Source organism: Caloenas nicobarica, chromosome Z, assembly GCF_036013445.1.
Source record: "Caloenas nicobarica isolate bCalNic1 chromosome Z, bCalNic1.hap1, whole genome shotgun sequence".
Classification (NCBI taxonomy): Eukaryota; Metazoa; Chordata; class Aves; order Columbiformes; family Columbidae; genus Caloenas; species Caloenas nicobarica.
Genome location: NC_088284.1, coordinates 22,755,459 through 22,779,290, shown reverse-complemented (window position 1 = coordinate 22,779,290; position 23,832 = coordinate 22,755,459). Strand labels below are relative to the sequence as shown.

At 41.0% G+C, this 23,832-nt stretch overlaps 1 protein-coding gene across 1 annotated transcript; it reads left to right on the top strand.

Annotated features, from left to right (window-relative positions):
* The first annotated feature begins 306 nt into the window (after positions 1-306).
* On the top strand, positions 307-23,388 carry C6 (complement C6). The gene is made up of 17 exons (XM_065657268.1): positions 307-464; positions 1,239-1,395; positions 3,717-3,861; positions 4,519-4,660; positions 6,099-6,237; positions 8,317-8,517; positions 10,408-10,648; positions 11,356-11,478; positions 12,459-12,625; positions 13,564-13,789; positions 14,961-15,132; positions 16,783-16,894; positions 17,293-17,425; positions 18,432-18,623; positions 19,134-19,224; positions 21,039-21,280; positions 23,207-23,388. Exons 1-17 carry the CDS (start codon positions 307-309, stop codon positions 23,386-23,388), a joined length of 2,823 nt encoding a protein of 940 aa, XP_065513340.1.
* The last annotated feature ends 444 nt before the right edge of the window (positions 23,389-23,832 follow it).

Below are 23,832 nucleotides of genomic sequence, written 5' to 3'. Positions count from 1 at the left end.
TTGTCAAATTCAAAATGATTTATAAGCCACTTCTTAAATAGAAATAACGCACAGTCATGATTAGTACTCCTGATAAATAAGTGGCAGAAAAAGCCATTGTGAATTCCAGTCCTTAAAGTATTCTGTAAATTATTGATAACTGTGTGTCATGCATTTCTGGCCCTTTCTAGGTACATTGTTTAGCAACTTTGTATTGTGAAGCAGACTTGCAGACTATGCAAATGAGAAAGGATGTCTCTCTAAGGATAAAGGCACAACTGCTAGTGATAGTTACTTGAGCTTTTGTTACCAGTCCAAGTGCCATAGATGGACACCTTCACTATGGACAAGACTATGTTAATGCAGCTGATCCTGCTGAGCCTGGCGATTTGCAGCAGTCAGGGGTGCTACTGTGAACATTACCCGTGGGGGTCATGGTCTGCCTGTTCACAAACCTGCAATTACGGCACACAGACCAGGCACAGGTAGGGCCAAACGATCTCACTACTGTGTTTCTATTTATTCCCTGAGAAAAAACCACTTCTGGGCAGAGGAAACTGTATCTGAAGCTGCAGTTTCCATTATATTCTGAGGAAAAAAAAAAGTGATATCCAAGTGTTTACCAGATGAATATATTATATTGTAATTGCAAGACTTGATAATTACAAAATTGTGTATATAGAGCATTATGGTGCCTCTAACCAAACCTATGCCTGCCAATACACATAAGCAAGGAGAAAATGGCCAAGTCCTAGGACAGCCTGGCCAGCAGTGTGCATTGAGCACCAGCCCTGCGAGCAGCCGGGGCTCAGCACCTCCTCGGGGAGCTCTGCCCCATGCAGGGCAATGCCACGGGAGAGGTGAGCTCCAGCATGGCAAGCTTACAGCAGGTTCCTCATCCTGTGTTTAAGTTCATGACAATAGCTAAACTCAGATAAAGATTCAGCAGCATCGAATTAGATATAATTCAGTGGTATGTCCTAAAATTGTGAGAAATCCCTTCTTTTCTTCCTGGCTCTTTCTGTGGCTGTTCTCTGGGACATTTCAAGTTACATGAATCAAACAGAAGTTTCTTGCTCTGTAAATTTAAGGGATATTGGGATATATTTTTAAAATGAACACTCTCCAACCACCTATTATCTCTCAAGTTTTTTTCATTTGGTTCAAATAATTTTCTTTATCAGCCTTCACCCACAGTTACAGAACATCTACAGCCTGTGTATGCTTCCTTCCTAGCATAACTTGTTGAATTTTTTTAGGCAAATAAAAATGGATGAATATTATAGCCAAAACTTCTGTGACCAGCTGTGCACAAAGCAGGAAATACGCGTGTGTAACCAGCAAACATGTCCTATCAACTGTCAGCTTGGAGACTTTGGCCCTTGGTCAGAATGTGACCCATGCGTTAAAAGACAAGTAGGTAGAAAATGTATTATATGGATTAAATGCAAGAAATTCTGCTTAAGAGATGTCTTTGCTTCAGATATTCAACTTTATGACAATTGATCTGCCAAATGACAGTTTAAGTTAGCAAGGGAAATTGGTTATGCATGATAACAGTAGAAGACGGAGAGAACAAGTTAAAACAGCAGATCAAAACAGAAAAGGGTGGTTTCGTAGTGTAGATCTATTTATGAGGAACTCAAAAGTCCCATTGTCACAATTAAATATGAGTTTTCCAGAAAAAAGATGAATTAAGCCGTAGAGTTTACATGTCTGTTTAAGCAGGAAATAGTCACAGAATCTTTAGCTTATCCATAGCATTCCATATGTTCTAAAGACAAGAAAAATTGGATCAAATAATCTGTTAAAAAGAGTTAACTAACAAACCCTAACTAGCACTGGCTAGAAATTTTGAGATTATATCTTACACTGATGGTCAGGATCAGTCTGAGATTACTATTAAGAAATCCAGAGTACCATTCCCACAACCTTTATAGCCTACACAAACACCAGGTGGATGTACTTAATATCTGTGGAAAAAAGCCCCGGGATGTTCGTTTTTCCTCTTGGGCTTGTGTCTGTTGACTGATGGAAGACTTAGGGGTGAGATGGCAGAGATGGAAGATGTGAAAGGGCTAGTTCAAGTAGATTTGCCCTAAAGACTCCAAGCCCTGCCAAATGTACCATTGTAGGGAGTGGAGGGGAGCACATATTAATTGGGGTAGTTCTGTGGCTGGTGGGTCTGAGCTTAGAGGCTGACCATGATAGCAGCTCTGAATTTCTGTGCAGACACAGCCTACAACTCTCCTCTGAATGTCATGCTCAGCTTCAGAAATCCATGTCTGAAAACCTGTCTTGGAAAACACGTGAGATATCATAAGTGCAACTTTACATACATATATAACTTTCTGATGCACGTGCAGGGTGGCAAAGACATGGATAAGCTGTTCTGGGCATGACATGTGAACCATCCTGCAGCTAGGATAGAGAGTATGAGAGCAGAGCAGGGAGAAACTCTGAAAAAGTGGGAGACAGCAAACAAACTGCAAGAGCTGAAAGGGGGCATTGCTCTCAATTAAACTGATTTTTATTTTTTGTAATCAATATTCTCTTAAATGGCTGAGCTTCTCACCCACCTATATAGAAGCAGTGTTCATTTTTATTAACTTTAAATATTGATGCAACACATTTGCTGCTTCAAGCAAAAAGGTGTTTTTGTAGACTCTGATCCATTTTTTCCTCCAAACTATAAAGATCACTGCTTGTGACCTTTATAAATCTGAACAACCATCAGAACAGAGGACGTGACTTGCAAGATAAGTTTGAAGACTAGTGCAAGCAAGCTTGCAGTGAGGGGGAGGGATGAAGAGGTGGAAGCTCACACAAATAATGTAGTGAGTGTTCTCAAATCCAAGTACAAGGAAGTGTTATCTTGAGTTCAAAAGCTTTTGGATGGTCTGATGTGACTCCTCACACTCTCCCTGAACAGTGACTTGGTTACTGATTTTTACTAGACATCCTCCTGCATTGCTTGACTCCAGGGTCTGTCTATAGGGAGGGAAATAACAGAAGTCTGCAAGAAACTGTGCTTATCCTGTGGGGAGAGAGGAGGAACAGTTCAGCCACATGCAGGCAGGTCTCACCAGCAGTCCCTTGAAGGGGAGTGGAAAACGTATCTGAAGTGGTTTGTCTAGCAGCCTTCAGCTTTGTTATTCTGTGTGGAGGGTACTGACTTGGGGAAAGAAACCCCAGTGAGCTCCAGATATTGCTCCCAGATCTTCCTGAGTAACAGAAACTTTTAGGAAAAACATTTTTGTCCTGTCCAGTCCTCCAGTGCTCCTCAGACAAGATGCCCCTTGCATGGGAGACAAGCAAGCTGGTTTAGGGCAGGAGTACATGCCACTGAGAGAGCATTTGTATTTCAACAGAGATGACAAAGAACAGGAAATTCTCCATAAGCTTGTTCACACACCATTTCTTACTGTACATTTAAAACTGAAGATACACAGTCTGAACTTTTGATTCCTCGTGTGATGTAGCCCAGGTTGTCAAGTGTTTAATCGTGTATGTTCTGTCAGGGCTGTTGAGGCTCTTGGATTTCATTTGCCTGCCTGTGTTACCTGGGCTGATGGCATGGTAGGATACAACGACAAAAATAACCGAATATTTCCTTCAGGGCTCTGGTTTTGGTAAAGCTTCAGCAGCACTAAGGCACGTGACTCTGCCTGGAGAGGCACTTAGCTACAAAAACAGATTACACAAACAACTCTGGTTTTACCTCTTCCGCCTTTCAGTTTCGTGTCCGGACACTCCTGCGACCATCCCAGTTTGGGGGTCAGGCCTGTACTGAGCCTCTGGTGGATTCCCGTCCGTGTTTCCCAACTAAGCTCTGCAACATAGTGGAAGTTGATTGCAAGAATAAATTTCAGTGTGAAACTGGTAATGATAATCTTCATCGCATGACTGTTGCATTATTAGATAGTCAAAAGATTAGGCACTGAGAAAAAAAAAAAGATCCAAATGATCCAGATCTTGTACATTCCATGCACAAATTCCATGGAAAACAAGCAGAGAGAAAAGTCTGCTTAAAGATTTCATATGTATTAGTACCAGCTTATGTTTATGGTTTCTTCTGTAATTGAAAGAAATTCAAGTACAATCTCTAGCCTGGGATATCAGTATCACCATGATAGCTAGACAGTAGCACTGTTTGAATTATGTTTCTTTGCACAGATTTTTCATGTATAAATACATCCATAGAATTTATCTGAATATAAACTTGCACTATTTTTATTCAATTTGTGGGTATTTCTTGTTTGCTTCAATTTAAATATACCTGATAAGCCTCAAAATAACTTTATCCACATATATTTTTGCTAAACCTTGAATTAAGCCTTCAGAGCTTCAAAGCAAGGCAAAACTGGCAAAAATGAAACAAACATTTCTTATTGTAAAAATGAAGGCATTATGCTTCCTTGCTGATAATTCCTACAGAAATTTCACACCTCTACCAGGGAAAAAGACTGCCCTTTTCTGCATTGAGATGTGATGAATCTTTGCATAACGTTTCTTGATGCTTCTTATTCTCTGATGTAGGTCGCTGTATTGCAAAAAAATTGGAATGTAATGGAGAAAATGATTGTGGGGACAATTCTGATGAAAGAAATTGTGGGAAGAAAAAGACTGTGTGTAACAGAAAGTATGAGAGCCTCCCAGGTGTGCAGTTAATAGGCAATGGGTAAGCCAGATTTGCTGATTTTTCATAAACTTGAGATTGTTGTCTCACAAATTAACATAAACAAAATAATCCCCAATTGGCTTGTGACAGTGTCCTATTAAAACATACAATGTCTCAAATTGTTGGGCTGAGGCCAACTGTATGAGATTTAACAAGGTCAAGTGCTGGGTCCCAACAACCCCAGGCAGCGCTATAGTCTCGGGGAAGAGTGGCTGGAAAGCTGCCTGGCAGAGAGGGATCTGGGGGTGTTGATTGGCAGCAGCTGAACAGGAGCCAGCAGTGTGCCTGAGTGGCCAAAAAGGCCAAGAGCATCCTGGCTTGTGTCAGGAATAATGTGGCCAGTAGGACTATAGAAGTGATTGTCCCCCTGTACTCAGCGCTAGTGAGGCCCCACCTTGAATCCCGTGTTCAGTTTTGGGCCCCTCACTACAGGAAAGACATTGAGGTGCTGGAGCAAGTTCAGAGAAGGGCAGCAAAGCTGGTGAGGGGTCTGGAGCACAAGTCCGATGAGCAGTGGCTGAGGGAATTGGGGCTGTTTAGCCTGGAGAAAAGGAGGCTGAGGGGAGACCTGATCGCTGTCTGCAACTACCTGAAAGGAGGTTGTAGCATGGAGGGTGTCGATCTCTTCTCGCAAGTAGTAAGTGATAGGACAAGATGAAATGGCCTCAAGTTGCACCAGAGAAGGTTTAGTTTGGATATTAGGAAATATTTCTTCATGGAAAGAGTTGTGAAGCAGTGGAACAGGCTGCTCAGGGAAGTGGTGGAGTCACCATCCCTGGAGATGTTTAAAAGACATATAGATGAGGTTCTTAGGGACATGGTTTAGAGCTAGAATGAGGTTATGGTTTGACTGGATGATCTTCAGGGTATCTTCCAACCAAAATGATTCTATGAAATAAAAAATGACAGCAAATTATAAAAACGCACCTAAACCTTCAGGCTAGGACTTACCCACTGTGATACATCTCACATGATACCAACCATAATATTTTCCAGGCTACTAAATTGAGCAGTGTAAAACCTAAACATGGGATGCTTGTTCCACGTGGTCTTGCATTTTCGAATTGAATTTTGAACTCAGCGCACTGCAGTAACATCACTTAGGGTAGAAATGGAGAACTGCTTATCCATTTTCCTTGGCCATTTGTGGGTGTTTCTCTGCTTAAGAGTGACTGTCTCATGCTGACATTGGGGTTTTCTAGAGGGTTAGGCACTGCTGGAAAGTAGGAAACAGGTTTGCTACTGCAGTATTTTCACTTTGATTCAGTGTGAATGAGAAGTTATGGTAGAGGAACTTCTTTCAAAGCAGTAACATAACCCAGATGCTCATACCATTCCTTCAACCCTAGAAAATCTTCAAGGCAGCTATATATCACTAAATGTTTCAAGTCTATATGTCTTTCTGGGATTGTTTAATCTCTGCAAATATTTTTTTTAGATTTCACATTCTGGCAGGAGAGAGCCGAGGGGAAGTCCTTGGCAACTCATTCAATGGAGGACAATGCACAACAGTGAAGCGCAATGACACAAGGAAATTTTATCGTGTTCCTGCAAACCTGGAGGCTGTCAGCTTTCAGGTACTTTGAAGCAGCAACTCTAGTTGAAAAATCCTTGCTGTAAACACAATCAAATTATGTGCTCAAATTTTAGGTAGTAATGTGTGTTTTAGGACAAGATTTCCCAACCTGGTGACGTGTGGAAATGGAATCTATTGATCATTCGGGTGGCTCTACTCACATTGTTCTGATCTGAGTTCACTCGCTGCATATCAGAGTCAATATGATGGACTTGTGCTTCTCTCCAGCTTCCTCATGGTTGTGGCCATGTCTTTGTTCTTACTCAGTACCAAGGGCCTTGCTCTTAACCCTGACATACTCTGGCCAGAGGCTCGTTCAAGTTCAAAGCTCATTTCAGCATCAGTGCTGTATCTTCGCAGCACCAATGGCTGCCCTAACTCCAGCTTCCTTCTAGTCATCTGTAGCCTTGGGACATAATTCCACCCTAAGCCATTTTAGTTCGTCAGTCCTGCCGGTTCCTGTCCAGCCCTCCAATGAGCAGCAAAGAGAGGAGACAGACGTTGAGTCTAGGAAGCAGGAGAACAAGAAGTACGTAGTCTAGGGAGGAGTCTTGCAGGACAGACCAAGGACAAAATGAACCAGGCTTGTGTCTTATAAAAAGACTGGGAATCACTGATTTTTTTAGACCTGATATTTTAGACTTTTAGACACTGATATTTAGAAAAATGCTTTTAATGCCAGGTTTGGGGCACAACATCTGGTTGTGCACATATCAGCAGTCCCTGTCTGAAGCCGATGCTGTATTGGGAAGGAAGGAATGTAGGATGTGAAAATAGCTCAACTAATGGATGAAATCTGAACCAACGGTTTTTGCCACAAGTGCTGTGAGTTTTTAGTATTGCTTTAACAGGAGCAACTGAACAAAGGGCACCTTGATATGTTCCATGGAAACTGTAATTGGATTGGCCATGACATATAGGTTTCATTAATAATGATGAAAAATTACTGTATGCAGAAATATTCAATGGGGAAAAAAAAAGCCTTGATTTACCCAGGTCTCTTTAAAGCTGCGTGGTTTACTAGTTTACTGATGTCTATTTGCAGAACTGTTAAGGGTTTGTGAATGTCACCTTTGAGAGTGCATCTGTATATTTTAAGATTTACAGCAGCCTTTGATATAGAAGGGTCACAGGATCAGGCTTTCTCCTTGGAACACCAGTGTTCTTTCATGCAAAAGCATGTGACTTCTTAGAGAATGGAAGTGGACCGAGGAATGGACCACCTTACCTCCCAAGGTCCTTAGCAACCATATTAAACAAGTCTAGAGGGGTGAAAAAGTTAAATCTTTCAAACACCCACAGGGTTTTGCCCAAGATTTGGGAAATCAGTCATTTCTGAGCTCATGCTAAAATTGTCTTGGTGTTTTATACAACAGCATCACTGAGGTTTACCAACTTGATCAGGCAGGTTTGCTGCCAGTTTCTCTCCACCTACCCTTAGTCCACCATGCAGTATGGCTGCTCACGCTGCAAATGTACTCTAAGACTCCTCTCTGGAAACCTGTTCATTCCTCTAGCTGGGAATTAAGAAAAAAGGACAGAAAACATCAAGCTCTTTGCTTTGTACAATATAGAAGCCATGGGACTGGCACTTAGTCATAGAGCAGACACAGCATGAAGGTCTGAGAGTCTTTGAAAAGTGGAGTCGAAACACTTGTTGAAATTATTCTTAAGCTTTGTGGCATGGGGCTGGGGAATTTTAGAAGAAAGTGTTATGTGCTTGGTTTTTTGTTTGTTTGTGGGGGGGTGTGTTTGTTTGGGTATTTTTTTTGGTCAGTTTGGTTTGGTTTGGGGTTTTTCTTTGTTGTTTGTCTTTGTTCATTTTGATTTGTTTTTTGGTTTTTGTTTTTTCCCTTGTATAAATGCCTATTAGTAAGTTTGCTTCTTCTCTTGTATTCTTCTCATCTGTTAACCTTTCTCAGCCTCATCTTTTGTGCTAGCACATTTTTTTTAGCTTACTGCCATATCTCAAATAATAAGATATGTTTCTGCCTTAAATATATCAAGAATTCATTGCTTAATAGGTTTCTGTTCCAGGTTATTATTTGGCCGAATGCATTTTGTTTTACTGAATCTCCAGGTAATAGATGAAGAGGATGATGTAAAAGCAGATTTCTACAATGATTTGACTTCCCTCAGTGATAGCGCTCATGGAAGTAGTTCATCCACACATAGTGGTAGAAGATCTTCTGGTATCCCATTTTTGTTTTCAAGAAAGACACGGGTTAGAGTCACATCATCTTCCTCCTTCAAGAAAGCCATTGAAGCCTCATATGAAAAGGTGACTGAATGTTGAGATTGAATGTTGACTTCAATTTTTTCCTTTCATTCAATTTACATCTGCTCATTTCAGAACTGAGCTACAAAAGGCTACTTTCTTTATCAAGGTATTGGCATTACACTTCTTTTTAAAAAACACTAGAACTACCCATAAAAAAGTTCCTACTCTGATACTACATACAGGACATTCCTGGTTGTAACATACGTTCTGTAGCACCACATGCTTTTCTATTTTTAATACAGAAATCGTAGGCTTATTCCACTTTAAAAAGCAGTCCAGCTCAGCTTGTGTTTGGCTGATTTTTTCAATGAAGTAGTTTGTATAACAACACTGAACTTGACTACTCATGCCTGATTTAGACTAGGATTTATGTGGGAATAATTATCCCTGATCCACCAATGTTTTGTATTAATACCTGGTACTCATGGGTTAAGCTTGCTACGGACACCAGGATTCACACTATGAATAAACATGTGCCCAGAAATGACTGGAGACTTTGGAATCCAGTTTCCTGTGCATGCTTCAGGGATTTAACATAGAAATCACTGTGTTTGACAACTGTAAGGTAGACTGCTAGCACTAACCTAAAAGCACTTATGTTACTTTTACTTGCAGAAAATGCAAATATGAGATGCATGTCGAGAAGAAAATTATTTTTAGCATCCACTTGCCTCCTATCCAACTAAGGTTTTAGAATCAGTATTTCCTGAAATAGCCTGTCATTTTATGGGTCATAATGGAATGTTAGTTGGCACAGCTCAAAATTGTGGATCAAAACTTTAACCACCTGAAAATCCTGAAAATTATGTTACCACAGGAAATTTTAGGAGCTGAGTACAATCTAGAAATCCTTACATACTCTATTTCTTCCATTCTTATTCTCACTGCAGCAGAAAGCTGAGTATCCTTAGCTTATTCTACAACGTGCAAGTAAGAGCACTGAAATGAGCAGTGCTGTGCAGAGCAGACAGCTGAGGTCCATCTCATGTGTTACGTTGCTCAGTCCTGGCTGGGAGAACTCCCTGTCTAGAGGCATCCTTATGTCTTCTAAGCCAAGTGAGCCTGGAGACAGAGGTGGAGTAGAGTCTTCAGCAGAAGAACTGGAGTATAAATCAGTTACAAATTGTTTTATAATGACTCTTTTCTGTGTGGAGGTTGGTCATTTGCTCCAGTTTCCTGCCTCTCCTTTTGCTCTTGTTCTCTTTGCTTTGGCCTTGTGCCATCAGTTCCCCTTGTCATTTTGTAAATCCCTTCTTTCAGTATTTCTATTTCTCTATTTCTCTCCTTTCTATTTAGTTATATTCCCATATAAACTGCCTCTAGCCTTGCAAAAAAAAAAAAAAAAAAGAATTAGCTATTTCAAAAACATATATTTTTTTCTAAATGTAAGAGGTGTTTCCATTTTATGACCTTTCTCTTTGGGTTTTTTTTCCTCTCACATTAACAGCCTGACACTTGAACCCAATGAGATCTTTATCCCTGTGGTGTAGTTTTACTTTTAGTAGACAAATAAAGTGTGAAATTTCATAGGAGTTAGTATCTAAAATACACACTCATTAGGTTAGTTGCAAATGGCCCATGAATTGTTATAAACTGAAGACTTTCCTCTGAACCTTCAACGTATCTTATCAATTGCTGATATATTTGCTATGGCAGAAATATTTTTTACTTTCTGTTTGGTAGGTGCTCAGGGAGTCCTAATTTTTGTTGGAATGTTTTATACTCCCACAATGTAAAGGAGTAATGAGCATTGTCCTCATGAACTTCACAGGGCTCTTGGAAAGCAGCATGATGCACAGGATTAATGAGTTCTTGCAATACTCTTGGTCCCTCTACTTTCTGCAATTAACTACCCATGAAGATGCTAAGAATCACCTTTTTTATTTCTAGAATTCCAACTTTATTAGAGTCCATAAAGTCATTTCTGTTGCAAACTTCACAATGAAACAGTCAGATCTGCAGCTCTCAGACGTCTTTCTGAAAGCACTTAACCACCTGCCCCTGGAGTACAACTACGTTTTATACAGCAGAATATTTGATGAGTTTGGCACTCATTACTACACCTCTGGGAAGATGGGTGGTTCCTATGACATTCTTTACCAGTACAGCTCTGAGGAATTGAAGAACTCGGGTATGTAAGCTTTAGCAAGAAAATATGATGATCTGTTTACCAGCTTTTCTTCTCACTGTTTTTATTTTCAGGCCTTACACCACATAATAAGTTCTCCTACTAACAGAAAAGAATCCTTTAGACTTGCATAGACCCAGAAATTACTCACACTGCCTAAATATAGAAAAGAAGACATTTTTGCTCAACATAGTCTTAATTTGAAAAGTTAGAGAGGCTCCTCACTTGGTAAATGTTATTGTGTTGAGGAAAACCTCTTAAGACCTTCATATCAAAACCAAAACCAGGTGTCATCAAGAAAAGGTGTTCCAGCACACTGTGGGAGTGAGGTCTGAGAGGCTTGACTGGGACACAGTCATTAAATTTGTTGGTATTGGTTAGAAATTACTCTAAAATTAATCCCCTGACTGCCAGATTGTTGAAATGAAAAGGCAATACCACAAAAGTGGATCCTTAATTTCACTGTGGGAACTTGCATGGGTATGGGAGGGTACCTAAGGGCATGACTCAGTCCAATGTTGTTTGTACCTGGGGAAGCAGGTCCCTGCAGTAGTGGATGAGGAGTGTAAGTGCAGTGCGGAGGTCAGAAAGGAACCAGTGAGTAGGGAGACAGACCTGCGATGGATCACCTTGATGTGGGAGCCTGGGGATGCGGTGCCATCAGGTAACATCGTTATGGTGATGAGGCTGCTGCTCTGTGGTGTTTCTAGGTCTGGCAGTGGATGAATCAACAGAGTGTGTCCGAACAGAAACAACAAGGCGTGTGCTCTTCCGGAAGAAAAAGAAAGTCAGTACCAGATGCACCACAAACAGGATGACTGTGAAGCATGAAGGTGACCATGACGAGAATAGGGCCCGTGTCCCGTTACTTAACCTGGGCGATAACATTCTCTTCAGCTAGGTGCCCTAGGTGACCTCCCAGCTTTGTTGAACTACAGATGCTCTTCCACCACTGTCAGAGGAACCAGAGTTTCACTGCTTGTCTCTGAAGCAAGCACTGGAAACATCCTCTTATTTGAAAAAGAAATTATGATGTAGGAGTGCTCTTCCTCTGCTCTGGAGCACCATAATTAGGAATCTCGTGGCATTGGTTCTTGCAGTCTGTCATGGATCTGACAAACACTCCCCATGGCCCTGGGTCCAGGGCCAGGCATGCTGAGCTGGCAAATGGGCACAACTAGAAACATGTAATCATGGCTGAGTCATTGATCCTCTCTAAGTGTTGCTCAAGGCTCATTGAGAGATTTGGGCAGCAATAACCAGACCTTCCCCTCCCATCTTCCTCATGCCAAGCAGACATCTAGGTGCAGGAGGCAAGGATGCATCTGGCATCAGGCAATGCCAGAAATGTGTCTGAGGAACTGCAGAATGTGGGGTTTCTGCAAGAATGGCCAGAGTCATGTTCTGCATCACTAAAACCACGGATTCCATCACCTCCATGTTTTTGTCCTCATTTTATGATCAATTACCATTACTCGGGTGTTTACAGTTGGGACTAAATGTTCTTCCTTGCAGTGCGTTCTTCTAGAGGAGCCTCTGTATCCCCTGCATTATCCACAAATGTCTTGTGTTGTTCTGAATATCTCCATGGTTGAAGTCTCAGACCCTTTAATTTGGAAGACTATGACTGGCTGCTGTCATAGCAGGGAATGTTTTTTTGAGCTTAGAGTTCATTCTTCCAAGGGTAGCTCAAATAAATTGATCTTAGTGTAGTCTTTCATATCCTCTTACATTTTTTCCTAGAACTCTGTTGTTACATTCACTGTCTTTGGAAGCCTTTGTCTGACAATACTGTGATGAAATCCCCTTTCAGGTTCCATTTTGGAGTCAGCTGAACAGTCAGTCTCCCTGGTGAAAGGTGGCAGGTCAGAGTATGCAGCAGCTCTGGCTTGGGAGAAAAAGGGGGCTTTTCCAGGACACACAGTCTTCACAAACTGGTTGGAGTCAACAAAGGACAACCCCATGGTAATTGATTTCGAGGTAAGAGAATAACAAGAAAAACATTGAGATAGTAAAGCACTTGCCACTTAGCAGCTGTTAAGAGAGCTCTTCAGGTATTTTGTCTTTTAAATCAGGATGATGCTGTGTGTGATATGAATGTATATACATATGGGCATAATATAAATGTACAAAATATTTATTAGAACTATTTGTTGTGCATCTCACTTTATGAGCCACACCAAGTTTGCACTGACCATGGACAGTGAGAGTAAAGCAGAGGAATATGAGTGAATTGCTCCAGCACCATCAGGAGCTCAGACATGGGCAGAGGTTAGTTACTGTGCAGAAAAGCAGTGCATGATGCTGGGAAGACTCTTCTTTCCTTGTGCTTTTTCCCTTGTTAGGCCTGCTTTACAAGGTATGGCACAGAGATAAACTGAAAAAAACCAGCAGTCCTCTGGTGTCACTGTCCTCTTGTTTAATGCGGCATGCCAGTGCCATTGTTAGTGTGCTGAGCTGCCTGGCTCTCCGTCTGGCCCAGCAGCTGCTCAGCAGCAGCGGCAAAGTGCTGGAAGCAAACAGCAAAACCTGCCTGAATGCAGCATGTGGTGATCTTTCCCCTGCTGCAGCTGCTGAGCTCCTGAAGGCAGGGTAGGGATGTTTCACATGGCAAGGACTGGGTGTAAGCAAACCCCACATCATCCATGGTGTCCTGAATTTTTAGACATGGTATCCTATTTGGTTGTTTTTTCACTGGCTCGGTGGTCCCTAAACTGGGGAAATAAAACCAATATAAACAAGAAAATACAGATGTATAGCACTATCATGCTCCTTTAAAGCATCTATAACTTTCAATATGCCTAACTCCTCTGTGATATAGCTTCCTATGTAGGCTCTAGTCCCTTTAAAACCCCGCAGTTGTCCCCAGCAGGACCTGCCATGTCTAGGTAACTACTGACTGAACAGCTGTCTGTCAGGTGTCGCCCATCGTGGATTTGGTGAAGAATGTGCCATGTGCCGTGACCAAACGTCATAACCTATGGAGAGCCCTGAGAGAATACGCAGGCACGTTTGATCCTTGCCGGTGTGCCCCATGCCCCAACAACGGCAGACCTGTGCTTTCCGGGACAGAGTGTCTCTGCCTGTGCCAGGCTGGCACCTATGGCAAAAACTGTGAGATACGAGCTCCAGTTTACAAATCAGGTATTCGGGGTGACACTGTCATGATGGTCCTTCTGGTATCTATTTGTCAAAGATGAATCTGACATAACCTTCCCTTACTAAATCCATAGCACTTCTTACCACATGGCGATGGTCAGGAAGTATAAGAATATATTAAAAATTTAAAAATCGAACTGAATAGGCATGGCTCAAAAAAAATTGTAAGACTTGGTAAAAGATTCCTTAGCTACATAATTAAGATGATAGAAAATGAACCGTTAAGCAATAAGGATGAAGTTGAGATCAAAGATAACTGACGCAAAAAATAAGAAACCCATTCCTTAGTTTTCCCTATAGCCTGTTATGCTTAAGATTAAATGGCTAATGGAGATAAAAATTGCTGATTACAATGTGGAAGGAAAGCTCAGTTGTCTTAAGTAGAGGGAAAATAATCATAATTCTGAAGAATTTAAAGAATAATTTCATGTAAATGGGTTTTGGAATTAAATTGGCACTAGTGCCATACATATGGGAAACAGAAGAGATGTACTGTATTGTCTTTATTATTACATACATTTATGCTACAGGACCAAAAGAGGACAGAAGGGAAAGTCACTTAGGTAGCTACAGGTCTCATTATCTGACCCTGATAAAGAAATAGTTTGAAAGAAATAAACAACTGAAGATGTGCAGATAGAGATGAATGTAGAAAGCATATTGCATGCAGAAGAAAAAAGCAGTGTGTAAATAAAAATTTTTCTATGTGCTTCATGGTGGCACAGACAAACATCCCAGAGGGGTTTGCATAAAATGTATATTTGGAGTTTAGACATGGTGTTAGAGTTCAGGTTTATTTAATAACTTATTAAATACTGAGCTCTTTGAAAAGGTTGTCTGCATGCTGAAAACTCAAACATCTGTGTGAGCAATAGAAGTAGAAAATGAGCTTCTTCTGAATTTGATTATTATGTGTCATCAAAACTAGAAAGGAAGATATATTTTAAGTTTTCAGGAGGCAGCTGGAATTTGGCTGACTATTTCATTGGAAACCTTAATATTCCAAAGGCAATCTGTCCCTTAACAGTAAAAATTTTAAATTCTCTGAAAATGGCTATTACAAATTTACTGTCATCCCTCTCATATATGGCCTTAAGAGAAATATTGTGTATTGTACATATCTATGAAAAGACGAGATTTCTTTCATTTCCTGCAGTTGCTGTAGATGGCCACTGGGGTTGCTGGTCTGAATGGAGCCCATGCGATGCTTCCTTCAAAACAAGAAGGACCCGTGAGTGTAATAATCCCTCCCCAATGAATGGTGGCAAGCCCTGTGAAGGCGAACGTGAAGAAGAGGAGGACTGTTATGTCTCTGTATTCACAAACAGGTAATAAGATCGTAGACTAAATGATCTCCATAGTCAATGGGGCAGAGTTATGGAGACCTCCAGAGTGGTCTTGTGACTACCAAGGAGAAACAGCAGACAGCTCTCCCGTCTGAACTTCTGTGGTGGTGGCTAGGAGAAGGAAATGCCTATAAATCCTTGCAGCTTGCTTCAAGTTTGAATTTATTCATTGTTTATTCCTAGAAAATGGCTGATGAATTATGTGCTAAAGTATGCCTATAGATCTCTTATACTGTTTTGCATGGCTTCTTGACCAAAGCAATAGAAAACTTGTCTATTTCCATTCATGGGAGTTCACATTTTCCATTTTTTAATGTCACATCCTCTTCTCTTAGATGTTTAGTTATGAACTCGGTGTCAGAGAGAATTCCACTGAAACTACCAAGCTTTTCATATTCCCAATCTGAGTATATCTGATGTACCAGTTTTGCACGGTTTCAACTAAAAATCATAACCCCAACCCCAAACTGGCTCAGTTTCTTGCATCTTCAAGAGCTAGGCTTTGGATAGATTCAGTTTTTCTACCGGAACCAAGAGCCAAACCAGGATTTTCATTGTCCCTGTTGTAATGACTGGAGAGGGGATTCTGGAGTGGATAAGAGAGGATTAAAAGCAACGGACTCCACAGTCCTCTGTCACTCATCGCGGTTAAACACCATGGGCTATAAAGCTCCTTACTTACAGAGACAAGCCTCCTTTAGCCGTTGCCCAATGGCAACAGGCAGGTTTTGACTATGCTGTCTGAAACCCAAGCAAATCACGTGGATCCCTTAGAGTCTTCCTCTTTTTGCTGTTCTTTGCCTCTTTTTCTTACTCGATAAAAATATTTCATGAGTTATGTTGATAGAAATTGTAGCCTTTTATCTATCACTTTTTTAGAGTTCTCACAATCTCCCTCCTATCAACAGCTTTAACTTTCGGTGTCCATAATCTTTTCTTTAACAGGATAAAGTTTTTTCACCACGGGGTGCAGGGCAGGACACACTTGCAGCATTCTACTCTGCCCTGGTGAGACCTCATCTGGAATATTGTGTCCAGTTCTGGGCCCCTCAGTTCAAGAAGGACAGGGAACTGCTGGAGAGAGTCCAGCGCAGGGCCACAAAGATGATTAAGGGAGTGGAGCATCTCCCTTATGAGGAAAGGCTGAGGGAGCTGGGTCTCTTTAGTTTGGAGAAGAGGAGACTGAGGGGTGACCTCATCAATGTTTATAAATATATAAAGTGTGGGTGTCACGAGAATGGAGCCAGGCTCTTCTCGGTGACAACCAACAGTAAGACAAGGGGTAATGGCTTCAAGCTGGAACACAAGAGGTTCCACTTAAATTTGAGAAGAAACTTCTTCTCAGTGAGGGTGACGGAACACTGGAACAGGCTGCCCAGGGGGGTTGTGGATTCTCCTTCTCTGGAGACATTCAAAACCCGCCTGGACGCCTTCCTGTGTAACCTCACCTAGGGGTTCCTGCTCTGCCAGGGGGATTGGACTAGATGATCTTTCGAGGTCCCTTCCAATCCCTAACATTCTGTGATTCTGTGATTCTGTGATTCCTGTCTAAAGATCCTAACATCCTGCCGTTGCTATCTGGTGACATTAATGCTTAAGACACATCCTTACCAGCAAATTTTTACTTTTCAGAGGTGCTCCTTGTATAAATGATGATGAAGCCAGGAAAGAAGAGGATGTCTTGGCTGGTGAACCTGAATCTGGATGCTCCAGGCCAGACCCACCAGAAAATGGCTTTATCAGGGTAAGCATGAAAAATGAGTGATACAGAAGCAAAGTGTAGTAGTTGCAGAGCTGGGAAATTTTACAGCTTCTTTGCTACATGTGCCTGATAGCCAAGCTAGCTACTGTGCTATTGAGCATGTTGCTGTATATGTGGCATGCTGTGGGACTCAAGTCCACCAAAGCCCACCAGCAACTGAAGCAAAGGCAAGGTAGAATAAATTTCAAACAATGGTCCTTGAATCCTTGTTTTGCAACCATGACATCAGTTAGTGTAGCTGGACAAACACATCATTATTTAGGTGAGACTCATAGTTCAGAGTAGGAAAAGCAAGCATTCATTACATTACATTCTTTTGATAATGTCCAGTCTTGTTATCGAGTATTTGGGTGTGGGGCTTTTTTGTTTCTTTTTTGTAGAACGAAAAGAACCAGTATGCTGTAGGGGAAGAAGCCGAAATTGTCTGTGTGAGTGGTCATGTCCTCAGTGGCTATCAGTTCCTTCGGTGTCTGCCAGATCAAACCTGGACGCAGCAACCTGTTGAATGTCAACGTAAGTAAAATTGATTTAGCCCAGCAACAAAACAGAAGTGGAAGAAAAAGACACATGATAGATTTTCATGCAGATTTTAACAAAAGAATCTATACTGATACCCGAAAAGAAAGCATCTGAAGAAGGTATTTCATGTATTCACACTAGAGATGTCAAAAACCTGCCGAGTCACTACATCATTCCTCTTTCAATCATAAGCGTTACTATTATGTGCTTTGTGAGGATGCTGTAATATTCAACACTTTATAAAAACCTCAGGTGGATGCCGTGAGGTCCTTCTCTTGTCTAGTTTTAAGCACCTTTAACAGAAGGACTCAATTTTTTCTTTCCAGACTTATACAGATACCTTTAAGTTGATGACAGTAATGCTAAAGAAAGCATTCTTAGAGGAATTTGTCTACTACTTTTTTTTTTTATTAAATGGATAATGTGTCTCTAACCACCACCAATTCCCCCAGGCTGCCTTTAAAATCCCCACAATAAATCAATGCCTTGAAGTATTTATAGTCCAACTAAGAATGAAGGATTAGAACTGACTTGGCTTTGCTAACAGGAGACACTCCGGTAGCTTTCTAGAACTCAGTGTGATTTCATTGACTTAATGTTCTTTTTATCAAACAAATTTACCTGAATATACTCACGAGCTTTCTATTGCCATTAATTTTAATTATTTTATTAATAGCTTCATTTGCAAAAGAAAAATAAAAATATGCTGTTAATGCCATTCTTATTATTTTAAACTCTAAAATTAAATTACTTATACTAGCATACCTTAGAAACACATCTTAATTAGTCATTGATTGAAAAATATTTTTAAAGACTATGACGGTGCACCAAAAATTTCTAGACTTAATTATGTTAAATATTTATTGGTTTTAAATGTCAGTCAAATATTCAGTGTTATTGAGTGTCTTTATGGCTCTTCAGCTGAAGCATTGTGACTTGCTGTAAATACCCACACACCATAAAAACAACAAGAAATATTCTTTTTTCTTGTTTATTACAGCCTCAGTATGCCTCAGGCCACCAACATCTGACAGTGTCACAATTTCTCCATTTAAGCAACAGTACAACATTGGTGAAACTGTGAAGCTGAGCTGCAGAGCTGGGTTTATAGTCACTGGTCAAACACAGTATACCTGTGGGAAAGACCTGTCCTGGACACCTCCTATTTTGAGATCTATTACATGTGGAAAAGGTTAGTACACCTGCAGATACTTTACTGTTTCTATACTGTTAGTAGTTTATTTTAGCTAGCTAGAACTAGGAGGTAGATGACTGGTTTTAAGACATATAGCAACTGTTCATCAATTTCAGTTTTACTTTGTGCTTACCACAGTGCTGTATAATTTCAGCCCCAAACTTATGCATTAAGTTCAGAATTTTTGGGTACAATGTACTGTAACTATGAGAGCTAGGTACTGAAACTGTTTTATTAAAAACAAAACAAAGCCCAGCTGTATTAACAAGGCTTTATGAAAGCAAAGTAAGAGAATGCATGGTGTTGAAACTTCAGCTTCTCTTCAGAATTTTCCAGTGATTTTTGCAAAGACTGATATGTTCTTGTGGAATCCCAACCATGACAGCTTTTGTAGAGAGAAATATGGGATAAACAGAAATAAATCTATTTCAGATTCTATGACATGAATATAAGATATTTCTGTTCACTTTGTTACTATTTAGGATAACTCTCACTCTTATGTTTCAGATGTACAAACTAAACTTAGAGGTGTTTGCAATCCAGGACAAAAGCAGGTTGGATCTCAGTGTGTTTGCATGTCTCCAGAAGAAGATTGTGGGTAAGTCAAGTACTTTAATTAGAAAAAGAAAAGTTGAAGTTTCTCTGCTGATAGACCATCGTGACACAAAACAGAAAGAGTAACAAGAGACAACAGCAGTGGAGGGCTGCCCTCTGTTCAGCTACTAGCCAGCTATGCCTCTATATCCAAATTACAGCCCCATTTATAGCCTATGAAATAAACGGCAATGACATTAACCACATGGCACGCCATGATGCTTCCTTCTAACCTACATTATGATCTGCAACTGGAGATCCCAAGTCCTTCTTTTCTTCTCTTTATTCCTCTAATGTCTTTGTTTTCACTATCATCACCTTGCTATAGTGTGTCATTGTCCTTGTGTTTGAGATTCACCTTTTTCAGATGAACACGCTGTAAAATATACATTATGTTTCATTCTCCAGAGCACATAAAAATATGACACAAGATGACCTGCAGAGACCATTGAGCCTTCCAGGGAATAGAGGGTTTTATACCATAAAATTGGCAAAGTTACAGACTCTTAAAACCATGTTTTAGGGTTTTAGAAGTAGCATTTCTTTATTCAGCGCTGAGGCTAGACTGGAGGTGTCCCTCCATAGGTCCACCACTGACAGGTTGGTCATACATGTCTTCCATATTGACAGAAAAATTACATATTCATTACAATTCTTGACAACCATTAATATATTCCACGCCTATTCTAACACAAGTCATCTGTTTAAGCAATGTTAAGTAACATTTGCATGTTTCTCAGTTACTTCTTATTTACCTGTTTTAAAATAATATGTCTTAAATCTACATCAATTTTAATCATAGAGTGTGATTACTAAGTACAAAGATTCCATGGTTACAAGGTTGGTTAATCTTTTAAGGTTGCTACCTTAATATACTCCTAAACTATGAGTTCTATTATTCCTTAAAATACAGTCTAATAATTAGGAATACAGGTATCAGGTTATCCTAGATGATTTTTAGTAAATGACTGGCTAGGGTGGAGGTGTGGTGTGGGACTGGAGATAGGAAAGAAGAGCATAGATTGAATATGAGCTGGGCAGTCATAGGGCTGAGATCAACACACATTCCACCACAGGGCTCCTATGTGACCACAGGCAAGTCCCTTGGCATGGAATATATCTCATTCATGTTAACACCCAAATAACCAGGTATATTCTCTCTCAAGAGTCCTTGAGTAGAGAATGTCCAGAGGGTGATAGACATTGTCTAAAGCACATAGGCTAAATCCTCTGAAAACTAGAGAGCTTTTATTGACTAAAGTTATAAGCTTAACTCCAGGACACAAACAAAGTGAACTGCATTTCTCTTCCTCTTTGGGAGATGACTAAGCTGCACAAAATGATGCTGCTTGGAAACTCCTGCACTTGCTGAGAAAGAATCCACACAGGAACCAACAGCGATACAGAAATAAACCATAAGAAGCATGGTTGGGTTTACCTGCTATTGGTCCCAAACTAACTTTGCCCCAGAGGCAGACTTACACACACAGATGCAGGGCTGCATCAACTCAGACAAACCACCCCAGGGCCTGTGGAAATTTCACACACCTTGTGGAGGTAACAGCACCACCTGTTTTCTCGTGCAGGCACCTGTTCTTCACCTCCCATCTATTGGACAGGACCAAACCTTCCACATCTCACAGCCTTGTGCTGTATCAGGTCCAGGTCCTGCAGCAGCTGGGACAGCCTTAGGTCTTTAGTCAGATATCCAGCCTGGCCATGGCTTTTGTGTGTTTCATCTGATGTTGGTGGAGAGTTTATATGCATGGACTTGCTCCACAGCCTGCTAAAACAATTTTTCTTTTTTCCTGTGGGCAGACACTACTCAGAAGACATCTGTGTGCTAGATGCTGTTTCTGAACAGAATGTGACGAAGCCTAGTTGTCAGTATTCAGCTGAAATGTGCCTTGGAGAGCAGTCATTTCATTTCCTGCATGCTGGCCCTTGCCATGGTGATTCCAACCTAGCCTGGGCTATTGAAAGGGCAAAGCTCTCTACAAATAGCTTGAAGAAAGTGCCCTGTGGCTATGATACCTGCTATGACTGGGAGGAGTGTCCAGGTATGACTTCTGAACAGGGCAATTTATCCAGCCCTTTTGATGTAAAAATAAAATGTGCTGACTCTTTTGCTGCTCCAGGAACAGGATTTGCAGGCATTGTGGTCCATCTGAGCAATTTATGATGAGAAGTGTGTGGAATTGTGGTCAGTCCCATGTCCTCCCAACAGGTGTTACACTTAGATAAGTGCCTTTTCCCTTAAGCAAAGGTGGTGTAGCCACTTCCCTTTAGTAAGGCACAAAAGGAACTTGGAGATTAAGGGAACCATTTCAGGGGAATTAACATTTGAATCTTCAGTCACAAAAATGTGGTCAGCAATGTCATTGCCCATTCCCAGTGAGGCTATTATAACCACTAGTTCATACATCAGGAGTTAATTTGGGCCACAGTTTCTATAGCATATAATTAAATTATGAAATTAAATCATGATATTACTTAAAAAGCAAGACAGGGGCCATCAGGCTTAATGGGATTTTAATGGTAAAATTTGCAAATACCCGTATGTGGAAACTGTGTTTATTAAGAGTTTTAATGAACTAGCTAAGCTGGTGAAATCTCTAAGAGGATTATTTTAAATACACTAGTGTGCAACCTGGCTATTTGGTGTGTAACTTGGTGATAAGAGCAGTGAGTTTTCCTGTAAATGTCTGGCTGGCTCCATGCACATCAAGCATTTGCCAAGAAAAGTCTGAGTGGCAGCCATGCTCATTGCTTCACTTGCTTCCAGAGACAAATATGATCTTTATCATGGCTTGTCTACTCTTGATAAATACAGCAACAGCAGTGTGCAGCAGTCCTAAAACCCTGTTTTGAAGATGCAAGATTTCTGCAGCACAGGATTTCAGACAGGTGGCTGCAAAATTACCACATGAGATGTTGTTCCTTGTGGGGTTGAAGCAGAGTGCATGACCAGGTGTGCCTCTTGAGGGACATGCTCTGGTGGACCAGCTGGGTACCTTGGGTTCCTGGGAAGGTTGTTATAATTTAAAAAAATATTTGGCTTATTTATTCCAGAGCCCCTAAGAAACCTAGATTTGCTCCCACTGTGCAAGTGGCTTAAACCTGGATCCTGTGCCAGAACCTCAGAGTTATTCTCTCAAAAGCCTACAGAGGAGTCCTGTTCACTGACGAAAAATGAGAGCAAGGGGAGAAAAAGACATTAAATAAGTTTTCATTGTGGTGCTAAAGAGGTTTGAATTGGACTTTCCTCCTCACCATGTCCACAAAGGTCTTCTTTCTCATGAGTATGCACAAACATTTAGGAAATCTAAGTTTTGATTTTCCTGGGAATGAGTACCTGGTATGAACATAGAGGCAGAAGATACTGCAGTACCATGTAAAATCAGCTAAACAGAGGAAAACACATATTTTTCATATGTTTTAAAAAAGCAAAGGCAGAAACTTAGTCTCCTGCCTTGGGAATTTCTGGGAAAGCATATAAAGAGTCAGTATCTTATTAGATCAGAAATGGGTAATGAAATAACTGGCAGGACTGAGCTTTACCACAGGCTAGCAGCAGGTAGCTTATTCATAAAAGGAACTTTAATGAAATAGGATCTGACACAATATGGACCTTAAGACTCCATTTCACAGCAACATTGTGCGCAAGGATAATTGGGAACAGAAAGTCAACTTAATATCTTTTTGTTTAGAAGAAAGGTCAGGGAAAGCCAGTGGATAAAAATAGTTAGATGCTTCATTTCTGCTTCTGTATGTATCACTGCTGCAAAACCAGATATTTAGAGCTTCTTTTGTCTCTTTTCCTAACACTCTACCATCTAGTATATGCGCTATAGGCTTCCCGTAACTAACATTTCATGAACCTCCAATACTGTTTTTCCCTGTTGGACTCTGAAATGTTGTCAAACTATAAAATATGTTTTTAGTCATGCCATTTGCAGCTAAAACTCCAACACATTCATTCCCAGAGACACAGACCCAGTGCTCCTGCCTGATGCCTTACCAGTGCTCCAAAGAAGAGAGCCGCCTTCACTGCATCCATATGGAGTCGACAGGGAGGAGGAGGACAGTCAGTCATTGCACACTAGCAGCCATGAAGTGTGCTGGCATCAAACTGGAGGTGCTGGAGCAGGGGAGCTGCCTGGTGTAATGTGTCAGCTCTCCTTGCAGCCACAGCCATCATCCTACCCTGCGCAGGCTGAGCCACCCTGGGCAAAACTTGGCTGGTTATGAAAGCACAAGTAGATCAAAAACAAAGGCTGAAAAACAAAAATGGACATCGCTTAGTATATTTTTGGGAGAAAGGTGGCAGTGGGCTCTTTTTTTGTCTGAAAATTACCTGGGGTGTGGATTATAGGGGCTGTTCTCACTGCTGTTAATCGTGGGTGTGCAGAGGGAGGGAGGGGAGCAGATGGGAATAGAGAAAGAGGAGCACTGCCTCTGCTCTCCCCTAGTGCTGTATGAGACTTTACCTTTCCTCAGCTATTCGTTGATCTGTTCCTGCACTTGTGACTGATGTGCACCCTGCTCGTCTCTCTGGCTGAGTAACGGCTGTGTCATCCAGGCAGGCAGACTTCAGCATCATTGCACATTC

Coding starts and splice junctions, on each gene's coding strand:
- C6 (XM_065657268.1), top strand. CDS start 307: ATGGACACCTTCACTATGGACAAGACTATGTTAATGCAGCTGATCCTG. Junction 11,479..12,458: donor GATGACTGTGAAGCATGAAG/GTGACCATGACG, acceptor ATCCCCTTTCAG/GTTCCATTTTGGAGTCAGCT. Junction 16,895..17,292: donor CAGAAAATGGCTTTATCAGG/GTAAGCATGAAA, acceptor TCTTTTTTGTAG/AACGAAAAGAACCAGTATGC.